The 13,570-nt window shown below is 35.5% G+C and overlaps 1 protein-coding gene across 2 annotated transcripts in view; it reads left to right on the top strand.

The window, feature by feature from the left end:
* Positions 1–10,675, top strand: part of LOC125072483 (homeodomain-interacting protein kinase 2-like) — a 97,787-nt gene extending 87,112 nt beyond the window's left edge. For both annotated transcript variants that reach the window (XM_047683139.1, XM_047683138.1), the window contains exons 9-24: positions 167–343; positions 518–671; positions 1,669–1,770; positions 2,468–2,578; positions 3,006–3,221; positions 3,335–3,454; positions 3,772–3,962; positions 4,178–4,243; positions 4,953–5,057; positions 5,313–5,470; positions 5,649–5,851; positions 6,090–6,353; positions 6,606–6,683; positions 7,063–7,241; positions 7,585–7,686; positions 7,844–10,675. In XM_047683139.1, coding sequence (XP_047539095.1) covers positions 167–343; positions 518–671; positions 1,669–1,770; positions 2,468–2,578; positions 3,006–3,221; positions 3,335–3,454; positions 3,772–3,962; positions 4,178–4,243; positions 4,953–5,057; positions 5,313–5,470; positions 5,649–5,851; positions 6,090–6,353; positions 6,606–6,683; positions 7,063–7,241; positions 7,585–7,686; positions 7,844–8,009 — 2,392 coding nt within the window. In that variant the 3' untranslated portion in view covers positions 8,010–10,675. The remainder of the gene's footprint in view (positions 1–166; positions 344–517; positions 672–1,668; positions 1,771–2,467; positions 2,579–3,005; positions 3,222–3,334; positions 3,455–3,771; positions 3,963–4,177; positions 4,244–4,952; positions 5,058–5,312; positions 5,471–5,648; positions 5,852–6,089; positions 6,354–6,605; positions 6,684–7,062; positions 7,242–7,584; positions 7,687–7,843) is intronic.
* The last annotated feature ends 2,895 nt before the right edge of the window (positions 10,676–13,570 follow it).

The following is a 13,570-nucleotide window of genomic DNA, read 5'->3' as shown; positions in this document are numbered from 1 at the left end:
CAAAGCCAAATTCTATATGTGGCGACAAAGACGAATAAAGAGAGCGAGGGTAAATATAAAAAACCGCCAACAAAAGATTGTTAACTCAATATAATTCAAGATGGTTGAAATCGAATTAAAAGAAGCGATACAATATTTTTAAATCATATTTTTGTTTCATACTTAGGGCGCCGGAGATAATCCTTGGCTTAGCGTTTTGCGAGGCGATCGACATGTGGTCTCTGGGTTGCGTGGTGGCCGAGCTGTTCCTGGGCTGGCCGCTGTACCCCGGCTCCTCAGAGTACGATCAGATCCGGTACATCTCGCAGACGCAGGGCCTGCCCACCGAGCACATGCTCAACAGGTACAGTGTAACTTATAAATGGTTTTACGACATATTAAAATATTATATATATAAATAAAAAATATTATGAACGAAAGAAGCTAAGTCATTAATAATATTATATTTTTTTAATCCGAGCAAATCAAAGAAATAAACCAATATGCAATTGTTTTATATTATATCTGAAATACCCAGTGCGTCGAAGACAGCGAAGTTCTTCTACCGCGACGTGGACAGTACTTATCCGTTCTGGCGCCTCAAGACACCCGAGGAGCACGAGCTGGAGACCGGCATCAAGAGCAAGGAAGCTAGGAAGTACATCTTCAACTGCCTCGACGACATTGGACAAGTCAGTACTATTTCTAAATAGAACGTCAAACAACTATTAGAAAAAAAAAACTTATAATATTAATCAAACAATAAGAAGGTATCATAGATTTGAATTATTTAATTAAAAAGTTTTTGAAAAGAATGCCTGTGCCTTTGACATGAACAATAAATAAATTTATGCTATTTTGGCAAAACATATGATCAATTTTCTCTTCAGTTCAAATAACCTTGCATTATATGCTTATTTGTGACTGAGTTTTAAAAATAAATTTATATGTATTATTAGCATAGTTTAAAATATTCAAATTATTTAATAGAAACGAATTTATTGAGTCGGAAACTAAATTATAATAAGGTATTGTAAAATTATCATAATTGAGTAAAAAGGGCTTTATACAACAATTTTAGTATTGTTGTGTTTCATTTTTAAAGTTGAGTTAGTCAGTTTCACTACAGGCACAAAGAACATAACACCTCGGTTCCCAAGTTTGGTGGTGCATTGGCAGTGTAACGAATGGTTAATATTTCTTACAGCGTCAGTGTCTGGTGGTTACCACTAAACATCCAGTGACCCATTTGCCTGTTCACAATAAACCATCTACATAAGTTAACGAAGGTTATCAAAGGCAAATGGTTTAAAAAAAATCAAGTTTATTTGATTAATATAAAAGAGTTACACACATAACTAACCTCATTATTAATATTCTTAGAAAAAAAAAATTGGCTCTGACTATGGTTATTTATTGTTAAAATAATTGGTATAAAGAATATATACAATAACAGTTCACAGACTGCAACCTAAATAGTATTTCTTTAAGTAACATGTGAATAATTTTAATAACAATGCCGGATAGAGACTTAATTAAAATACAGCATAAATTTAGTGGATATTTGATGTTTCATACTTATTTCTGAACTTCCTTAGCCATCCGTCGTACGCGTTTGATACAAAAGTATTATATGTTTAAATTTAGCAAATAATTAATTGTGTATTATATTTATTGCTATTTCGTCAGGTAAACGTACCAACGGATCTTGAAGGCGGCCAACTGTTGGCCGAGAAAGCTGATAGAAGGGAATTCATTGATTTACTGAAGAGAATGCTTACAATGGACCAAGTGAGTTGTTACAATTTTTTATTACGTCTCAAGTCTGCAAGCACTTCATAGCCATTCACTTGGAGTGTCAGTCTCATACGTGTCACAATACACTATATATTATGATTCATTGAAATAGATAAAAAAAGAACATAACTTACTAATCATTTTGAAAAACTAATATTCTGTCTCTTTGTATTTTGAAATTGTTGTGGTAAATCTAGACATATATTTAGTTTAGTTAACAAATACCCAGACAACATATCTATATATAATATTAATAAAATATAATAATAATTTTGATACTACACAAAATTATCTATTATATTATACGGTATTAAAATTAGCACAACGAGTTTCTTTAAATATAAAGTCAGACAGAATGATAATAATGTAATTATGGATTTTGAACCTTTTTTTAGAACTTACTTACTTAGCGATTATACGTAGTGTCATACATATTTCTCATAATATATTGTTTTAAAAATGAGAAATAATGTTATACTTATATGTTATATTTATATCTGTCATTACGGTGTCTATTTCGACGTAGATATTATGTAGCTTTATCAGTGCAACGGATTTACCACCGCGGGCCATTAAGCAAAAGATAGATGCGTAGCTAAAAAAAATAGGGGTTTTAAGTAATTTGTTTAAAAAGGGATATTACTAGTATTATTGTTCAAAAAATACTCAACTTTATCATTATTGTTTTCAGGAACGCAGGATAACTCCGGGCGAAGCGCTCAACCACGCATTCGTGACGCTCGCTCACCTCGTGGACTACGCGCACTGCAACAACGTCAAGGCCTCCGTACAGATGATGGAGGTGATTTATTTGTTTATTTTGCATCATTTTTGGAAAAATAACTGTTTATTTAGTTCAGACAAAGTTAGTTATAACATATATAATACATATAATATTGGTTTGTACAAATTAATCTTATTTCAATTGGGTGTATTACTGTACTCCTCGCTAGGTTATAAAACAATCTGTAATTTTGGTCCCAAAACTTTTATTCGTCCTTCATTAAAAATTATTTTGTTTATTGTCTTTTTTGGTATAAACCAATTTTAAGGTTACTTTTACATTTTTTATAGTTATATAAATATTTTGTTTGGGAAAAAAGAAGTAACTATATATAAGACGGCGAAGACGAAAATAATAGTGTAGAGAAAAAAAAAATACGGCGAGTTAAACAGCGTTAGTAATAAATACGTTTTGTATTTCTTTATTAAATTATAATCATCACCAGGTATGCCGTCGCTCCGGCAGCGGCGTGGGCGGTGTGGGCGGAGTGGGAGGCGTCGGTGGTGTCGGTGGCGTGGGTGTCGGCGTCGGGGGCGTCGGAGTGGGAGTGGGAGGAGGCGAGTACGTGGGCGGAGTGGTGGCCCCCGCCGCGCCCTCCGCGCACCACCTCGCTCTCACCATCAACCAGCAGAGGCTGCGAGCCGCGCCATACGATAACCTGGTAGGAAGTCATATTTTGTTAACATTTCGACTTTACTTTTCAACAATAAAATGATACGCCTGTGAATATCGCCCCCTTTACCCGTGTGCTAACGCGTGTGGCGGCGTGCGCAGTACCAGCTGTACGGCGGCGGGCGCGTGGCGGTGGGCGGCGCGCGGCAGTACGCGGCGCGCGCGGCCGAGCCCTTCCCGCACCAGTTCGTGTCCTCCATCCTGTGCCAGCCCGCCTACCAGGTACCTCATGCGTTTTCTTCCTATGTGCGCCTCGATTCTGGCACCGTGAACCGACGGATTGTTCTCAAATTTTGCATACATTTGTGCCGATTAGTGGCAATCGGATAGTTCGTCTGCCTATCCATTATGCTTACTTTAATGTTCATGCTATAGTTTATTATTAAATGTTCAAATGTACGAGTGTAGTTATTCGTGGTATTTGTAGTATTCTCGTTTTTTGATGGTAAAAATAATAGACTAATTATTGATCATATTTATTTTTAATATCTACAAACAATCACGACCGTCATATATGAACCTTTCCGTATCTATCTCAGGTGCAGCAGCTGGCCGCCGCCGCCGCTGCAGCCGCGGCAGCGCACCACCAGCACGGCGTGGGAGTGGGTGTGGGAGTCAGCGACGTGGGCGAGTGGCGTGCGCCGCTTATCGTGGAGCCCGCGCCACTGCCTGAGCCCGACGTGTGGGATTACCACCCTCACCACGCACATCACCACCATCCGCACAAGAGGTCAGTAGCTTAATTTAGAGTATACTGATTGATAACAATATTCAAGTACTGATTTCGTATTACCTAGACCGTGAAATAAAATGATACCGTGAACATTATGTTAAAAAAAAAAAAAACAAATACATTTAGAATGTAAATATATTTAATTATTTAAAAAACGCTAGTGATGTAGCATGATGATTTCATAGACTAAAAAAATGAGCGATTGTCGACAGATCAACAAAGCAGCAGACGAGTGCCGTGCCGCATTATCAGCCGCATCACCAAGCGCATCAGTACAGGTACATACAATAATACTATATACATCTTTAATATTTTATATTTATAAAAGAAAACATAAAGAGAAATATAAAAAACTTAAAAAAGTATATATACCAATACTAAAATTATAAAGTGGTACTAATCTCCCGGACTTATGATCCAATCATCATTTTTATGAATAAATAGCACTCGTGCGTCTGGGCGGGTCGCTAGTATTTTACAAAAAAAAACATAACATTTTTAGTATATTTTAGTGTAAACTTTTGAAGTTAATAGTCATTATTTATTATGCTTTATACTTTTAGCATATTATATTATAAAATTACCTTTGATTACATGGTTATTATTAAAAATAAGACTCTATATTTAGAACATGAGAGTTTTATTTTATTTGTAAAATATCAAGGTATTTTTAATTTTTACTCATAACATAAATTAACACATGTAAATAAATTTATAAATAAAGCATATTACTAACTATAATGTTAGATAGATAATAAAAATGCGTGTAATTAGTACTTTTTTATTTAGTAGTAGATGTTAATATTGCGTTTTTTGTCGGTTCTTCTCAGAAGAGTCTTCATTTTTAAAGATAGGTACATTCAATATAATCTGGTAATACGCTTATAACGGTACTATGATCTGATGCTCAAAAGAGATGACTTTAATTTTGATGTAAAGTGTGACACAATTTTGTGTTGAAATTAAAAACAATTTTTGGTTACTCAGCATGGCGAGCGGTGGCGGTAAGAAGGAGGCGACTCAGCTGTCGCCGGTCAAGAAGCGAGTCAAGGAGGGCACTCCACCTTCACGACACAGACATCATGATCACACGTACGTTGGATATTTATTCAATATGATACATATTTCGCGTAGGAAAAAGCGCTTTTTCGTTCGTACCACTTTTCTTGTTTTTCGTAATAAACAAATATGCAATAAACACCCATCGGTAACGAGTTTCTTTGTTTTGTACATATTTTTAATTACGAATATTATTTAATTTTTAAATACAATACTAATTAATATCACTAACATGAACTAACTAGTAAATTAGCATCTCGTAAATCACATAAACATTTCCAAATGTAGAGTGCGTGGCGGCACAACAGCAGCGAGTGGCGGTACTGGCGCGTGGGAGGCTGGCTGTGGCGCGCACACCATCACCATCCGAGACACGCCATCACCTGCAGTCTCAGTCATCACCATCTCTGACTCCGACGACGACGCGGAACCACGCACCAATAGAGGTAGGAGGAGCTGCTATAATAATACAATAATACCACTCGAATTGTAGTCGCGACCGCAAATGTCATACAAGCACGTAATAAATTAATAGTTGTATATTATGTACATGTAGTGCAAAAATTAAACGTAAAATTTAATAATTAAAAAAGAACAGGACTCATATCTTTTATTATCATACAGGTAGTGGCGAGTGCCCACCAAATGCTCACGTTAGCAGCAACAATGCGAACAACAGCAATAACAGCAACACTAATACAACAACTACGGCAACGGGCGTGACGGTCAGCAGCAACGGTGGCGTTATATGTAGCGCGCGCACGCCTCGTGACGAGCGGCACGTCAAGCACGAGCCACACCATCAACCCTGCCATCATCATCACACGGTAAGAATGCTATTAAACTTTTAAGACATTAAACATTCCTCAAACTAGATAATTTTCGGTAAATCAAATATTAATTATTTTTATGAATTGTCAAAATTGTATGATAGTCAGTCGTGTGAGGCCGACATGTCTAACTGCTACTTATATATCCAAAACTAAATACAATAAAAAAAATCTGTAAATTAAAATTAAGTCTATTATTTTGAAACAAACTCTAAACGATTTGTATGTTTTTCAGCAACAGCAACAACCGCAGCAGCAACAGCAGCAACCTCAACAACAGCAACAACAGCCTCCCCCTCAACAACAACAACAGCAACAGCAGCAGCAGGCCCCGCCCCAGCAGCAACAACAAGCGCCGCAGCGCCAAGCCGTGCCGGCGCCCCCGCAGGCCACGCCGCAGAGCCAGAAAAAGCGCCTGCTGGCGCTCGCGCAGCAGGAGGCGCAGGCCAAGCTCGAGCCGCACCACGACCACCCGCCGACCGCCGCCGCGCACTACAATGTGAGTACTCACACAAACACAGGCGCGAGCTTATTTCCCAGCAATTAGGTGACTTAAATCTAGTTCAGACTCGATAAGACCTGCGCAAAACGAGAGCCTATCACTCAACATTAAAAACAAGCAAAAATTGCAAAATTGTATTTTTAATCCTCAAAGTAAGCATTTGCTACTTATTTCAATTTTCTATATATTATACTTAATCGATATCGACAATCGAATGATTTCATAGTTTTTATTTTTATTTTATTACAGAGCGGTTCGACGGTACGCCAGACGAATGACTATCAATGTAATCAATATGTTCCCACGCAACACAATAAGAGGGATAGCGTAAGTTATAACAATTCTGCCATAAATTAGATATTTTATGAAAACAACATGATTTATGTTTACTGAACAATTTCATGTGTTAGTACCTCTTACTCTGCAATTGTACTACTAAGCAAATACTAAAAGAACTAAAGGGCTTACCATTGATCATTAGCTTTACAATTATTTTTTTACACTATAACTCAGTAGCGAATACCTGACCTCGCATAGTGCGACTCGGAAGGGTGATATATTGAATCACCGCCATTTATCGGACCCGACATGAGCTATTAAAAAATGACATATCTTGCCCAACATATTTTACATGGATACCATGTTTTGGTTTACGAAAAATAAGGTTGAATTTTTTGTAGTGATCACAAACATAATAAAATTTCAGAGCGGCGGCTGTCGAGAATATCTACCGGTGAGCGGTGCGGTGAGCGGAGTGAGCGGTGTCAGCGGAGTAACCGGTGTTAGCGGAGTGAGCGGAATGGGAATGAGCGTGAACGTGGGCCCGCCCGCCGCGCACAAGCACGCGCCGCACGCGTGGCACCACCACCCGCACCCGCACTACAAGTGAGACCCGTCCCGCTATAGTTCACTGAGCTGTGAGCTTTACCTAATATGCAGTTAGACTCACTGGATGCTCTAGCTACGTATATTGGGACTCATAAGACTGTAATCGATGAATAAACTCATTGATAGTGCATGTTAATATTAATTAGTATGCGTAATTATTAAAAATGCACAATGCTAAATCCGTAGATTAATAAACCTGAGGTTTGTTAATTTTAATTCCTTCTTCGATTTGAATAGACTTGACTATTTCGGCCTTATTTACGGCCCGTTACTTATATTTTAAATTATTATATTATTATTGAATACAATTTTTAATACGCTTGTATTTTTTTCATTTAAGAAGCGGCGCAGGCGCAGCGGGTGGTGGCGTGCTATCGCCGGGCGGCGTGTCCCCCGGTTACCTGCCGCCGCCGCTGTACGTGCCCACCTACCACTACCACACGTGAGTACCATCTATATTACATAGTCGACCTCTTATTTAATGTATCTTCATTTTGTGTATGATTTGAGATGTTGTATGATATAACATTATTGTTTTACAATATATTTTTAATCTTGTTAAACTTTTAATTTTAAAATATAACTCAACTTATTTTCAGTGGCGGTGTCAGCGGAGTGGGAGGAGTAGGTGGCGTGGGAGGAGTGGCAGGTCCGCCGCCCGCGCACCACGGCAGTGGAGCGAGGCTGCCCGGTTACCTGCAGCCCTACTCGCCCACCTACCTCGTGCCGCAGCACCCGCAGCAGCACTTGTGGTACACCGACTGAGTATCTGCCGGCGTGCTGGACCGGGGTGACCATGTAGCGATGCAAAACCCTTATCATCAATTTGGGTAGACGAGCTACCGTCTCGCTGGGTCATCGACCAAATATGGGTCAAGGTATTAGCGATCGAGTTGCGAGAGTAATCGAATAATCGACTTTTCGTTGAACGATTATGTCATCTCCAAATAAGAAACTAAAATGCGATCAAGTTTCATAAAATATAATAAATAATCCAATACCGTAAAAAATCGGATGGCGATTAATAAATTCTCGCTTGCTGGCGGTATACGCGAATCGATACAGCAAAACTTGGAACGAAAATCGACATTGGAAGATAAAGAAGAGTTGAATTGTGATATTGACAAAGTGCATCAGTACGAAAGTGTTAAAGACGTTTATAGATTTAAGAGCACAGAATTTAATGTAACGCACACGCTCGCTGCCCTTATTGACGAACGAGTCAAATATATGGTTGGATATATCGACCCCTTTGTCCATAAGGGCGGTCGAGTGTCCCTCGAGGAACAAAATCGACCGTTTCTATTCACACTGCAATTTTTAATTCAAAACTGTGACTAGTGTGTTTTGCGCGCGTGTTTTAAATACAGTTCCTTGTGTACCGCGGCCTGTCTTAAGGCTCTGTGTTTATAGTTAATCAATTTCTGTACAAATTAGATGTGATTTATATTATTCACATTGTACGCGACCTACGATACGTATTCGCGTTAGCTTGAGTGAGTATTGAGTGTTTGTTGTTTTAATGTATTCCTTTTCTAGATGTGAATTAGTTAATTGCAAGAATTTTAAATTAAAAAAAAAACAATGTTTATTTCTAAATGTATACGCAATGTATGCGTTAGATTTAGTGACGAAAGTTTTATTTACTTGTATATGGATTGTAAATTAATTTTTAAGTAATTTTGCTGCGAGAGCGAAGCGAGTAGGTTGCATTTACTAATATTTTATCGTAGACTTAACGTTTCTACCAAATCATTTAAACAGTTGGGGAGTTTGTATGTATTAAAGCGGCGCCTCGTGAAGAAGCGATCGTCGAATGCACTGACGAGTTGATTTTATTTCTAGATATAACGCGATATGTATAATTTTTGTAGGTATTTTAGTTTTTACGTGACACTGATTTTGTCAATTACATCTAGATTTTATTTGTATTGTATAATAGCGTATCCGCTTTGGTATGAGATTTATCGATGTTTTATGTTACGTTTCATATCATGTAGCGTAGTGGGCTCCACGCCCGTCTGTTTAATCAAACAAACAAACATGCTGTGTTTATTACCTATTTAATCATATTAACTGGAATTATGTAGATATAATCGTAACGTGTGTAGGGCGCGGTGATGGATAACTTGTATAGAATTAGATTCAATATTAAACAAAATAAAAAAAATGGTTATTTAAGAGTTTTATAAAATATTTAGTACGGAATAAACATTTATAGATTACTTCATGTTTAATGTGCATGTACGCTAAAGTTAGATAGAACAATACTGTTAAATATCCTTTGTCATTGAAGACTTATTGCTAATACTTATTTTGTTCTGGTGTTTAGTGATACTTTGAGATGCTAACTGTTACATTTCGCTTCAAACATTGTTCTAAGCCTGGGTACATGACTGGAAGCCATATCGACAGGCCCACATCGTTCATATCATTTGTATAATTTCACTTTGGTTTACTTATAGATTTCTTTTACTATTGATTTTGCTATTGTATATAAGTTTAGAAGTATACTATTATTTTATTATAAAAATTATCCTGAATTCCTTCACACTTAGTGTTTGTCGATAGTTTTTTTCTTATTAGTTATTTAAGAGTTTTAACCTGTATGATTAATGACCATTGTGGTACTATTTAGGATTTCATTATAATGTAATCGATGCAGATGTAATGTCCTACCAAACGTTTTCGAAATGACAACACACATTTCTTTATATTAGTATTTTAGGTTTGCTGCCTGACAATAACTTTATAGTTTAATACACCCTGTAATATTATTATAGACAATTATATTTAATTATTTTAAATATTTTCGAGCATTGTACGGAATACGCAAATGGTATTACATATATTCTGAACTTTTAAATTTATTAACTTCATTTTTAATTTTATTATTTTTTCTTTTTCCGTTTATCACTTAAATTCTCTCTTATAAACTTTTCGTCTATTTTGTGCAATGCTTGTCTTATTGTTAGTGACGCGTCTTTTTTTGTATAATCAATGTATTACAAAGAATAAAAAATGATGACACACATCAATATACATTACAAGGAAACGCAAGTATCTAACAAAGTTTGCATTTAAACTGTGACAAATGTAAAGTTTGAATTATAGCAGAAAACAATTGTTACGTGACATGATATGCATTTTATTTAAAAAAAAATGTGTACATTATTTACAAGACGCGTCATATAATTTGAGTAGTTATCGGTGATCACGCAAAATCAATGATCTCTGAGCCCTAAAGGCTTTCAACAAACTTAACCCCACAGTCGTCAATAAGCACAGCATTATTGAAATAGGATATTCGACTATCAAAAGTAACATATGATAACAAATAATAAAATAATATGTCCAATTTATTTTAAACTATTTAATATTTCGATTTTGCTATTATTTTTCTTTTATATGTAATCTGTACCTATATCTGTGGTTTAAGAATATAAAAAAATGTGTTACTCTGATAGTCTTATATCCTTTAATTTAATTTTCATTAATTTGTTATTAATTAATACGTTTTATTTGCGGAATTTTTGGGGTTTATTTTAAGTGTATTAACAAATGTATTGTTAACTTTATTTGAATGTATTCTTTCCTAGTTTGTATAGGACCAGCTTTTATCGTTTATCGTGAATTATTATTGCCTTATTAATTAAATGTTAAGCGTATGTCTACATGGGGCATATTCGATCTATAAACATAAAACAAATGCTATCAGTCCGTCTTTTCTGTGATTTTTATCGATCGTAGTACTTTGAAAAATTTGATTATTGTAAATTTGGGTTGTTGCAATAAATTTTAACTGAAAACAAATTAAATGCTAATAGCTGGACGTAATCATGCCCCGACTGTATGATTATTTAGTTGTAGTCTGTTTCCTCAGCTGTACGCCCCGTAATGTTAAAACTATTGACAATAATAATGTAACGGCCGACATGATGTACAAATACGACATATTTGTAAGTTGTTTTACTAATTTCTTTTTCAATATGTTTAAGCGCGAGGACCGCGATCACTGCTTTAGTTCGTACATCACCCCCAAACGCACATTTGTGTTTTATTTTTTATTGATTTCACTGTGATTCTAATGAAACTACTAAAATATTTTTTATATTTAATTACACTTCTCCGTATAAATTAATTTAAGGCTACGTTTGCTATTTAAATGATTTCATGTAACCTTTGAACTATACGTACCTGTTGGTACGAGCTGAGAGCTAATTATATATAATAATGGGTATTTTATGTTTTAATTTTAGTTTGTAGGCGCTCGTGTCTTTGCAGGCGGTGAACCATTAACATAACTTAAATTTGGTGATCAGGGGCTAGCACTGATGTTGCTTAAGGTTTCTCTTCATTAATAATCACATAGTTATTATGAAAGAATTATTGTAAATAAACATCCAGATACCCCTTTTTATTTTACTTTTATTTTTTGTTCCTTTTCCTTTATTTACGTTTGTTTTTTTTTTTACTTTATTATTTGGGCCTGTCTAGAATTATTTATTTTTACACAGATTGTAGCATTGTGGTCTTTCACGCTCTCCAATACTGCATATAAAATACTAGTAGTTGAATATTGCGCCGCATATTTATACCTTAACACATTTGTTATAAAGGCCATGGTCGCCTGGCCTGCGTCCGTAGTCGCGTGGCCCTCTAGTCAATAGTGGCGAGCGACGCCTGAGCTGCTGTCTCGACAATAACCCAGTGTCAGACAATAATCATTCTTATTATTTGCCTCTTAGTAGTCAGTTCCGTTCGCCCCTTATTAGTGACATAGTTAACTACATTCTAGAAGTTTAGAATATTCAGCGATTCATAAACTACATCATTCTTGTTGCGGAAAATCTACAAAAGTATGAGTAAAAATCATTTCGTATATATGGAACAAAAATAAATAATACCACTTACGATTGTGAGAATATGTACTTCTTTTAATTCGGGATGAAAAGTGAAATGAGTAGTGGTTGCATTAAAATAATACATATTTTGAATGATATTCACTACAATTTAATATGTGTAAAAATTATAAATGTATTAGTGACAAATCGTAAAATTTTAGTTATTCGTTAGTATTTATAAATAAGTTTAATGAGAGATTGGTAAGTTATTGATAAATGTTCATTTTAGAATTTAAATTTGATATTTAATAACAAACTATTTATCATTGATGTACCTTAATATTGACTGAATGTTACCTACTCTAAGTGCTTAGAAGCAGCTTTTTAAGAAACCGTTTACTAGATGTATGCACTTATTAGTAGGCTCAGTGAAGTGATTTTCTACGATTCATTAAATACGTGCACTTTTTCTGATATAAAAGGTATAATATTACGATTATGACTGCCTCCGAACCACGATAACTTCTGAATAATGTGGTCAAAATGGTGTTGTATTGATTTTAAAATAATATTTGAAAAGTTTTAGCATAAAAGAAACAATATCAAAGACAGATCAAAACGCCTGCGGTTTTAGTAAAGGCATCGTTTTACAGGGGGACGAAAGTCGTTCACAATATAATAAGGTATTTCTGGCAATCACAAGTCTGATCTCAGGTACGTTGTAGTATTCGATAGGTAGTGCGCTGCGGATCCTAGCTCTATTCTAGTTGTAACTTTTATATATTCGACGTTCTATATCTACCTAATAGGTATGTGTGATAATAAAGTTAAGCTTTCAACTAGATGAAGTACAATGAATTCTAATGTTTATCTCATAGGCCAATGTTTATAAATATTATTTTTACACTGTCTATTAATATAAATGTGATTTTGTCTGTAGATTGTAACGTCTTAGATTATTGCGCGGTCCAGTTCGTCGATATATCTCTAATTCAATTTCAGTAAGTAATAAGCTACGCTCCGGTATTTAATGTGTAAACTAAACTAGGGATATGTAAAAGTTTTTTAATTCCATGTTTACAATATCTCGATACGTCACGATGAAGTTAATAGTTTTTCCAATGCTTTTCACTGTGTTTATATATACCAATAGCGTTAAGGTTCAAAATCGTATCACAAGTCTGTTCTTACCAAAATATTTTGCCGTCCAAGTTTCGTACCTTTTCGCGTACGACAGACAGACAGCTGGACTGCTCTATTTACTATTTAACATATTTAATTTTGAATTACAATTCATATTTCGACACCAAACCGATTTTTAAAATTCTATATTATATGATTAAGTATTTTATATTCATATAGAGCTTATAGAGGGTTTAGGGCTGTAGTCGAATTAAAATAAGCTGTGAACTGAATGTCGAGTCGTACCCGTGTATAGTATGTCCTTGCAAACATTACGTAATATATATAGTTTTCTGAACA

Source organism: Vanessa atalanta, chromosome 21, assembly GCF_905147765.1.
Source record: "Vanessa atalanta chromosome 21, ilVanAtal1.2, whole genome shotgun sequence".
NCBI classification, from domain to species: Eukaryota; Metazoa; Arthropoda; class Insecta; order Lepidoptera; family Nymphalidae; genus Vanessa; species Vanessa atalanta.
Note: the sequence above shows the minus strand (reverse complement) of the source record. Positions and strands in the feature narration are given on the sequence as shown.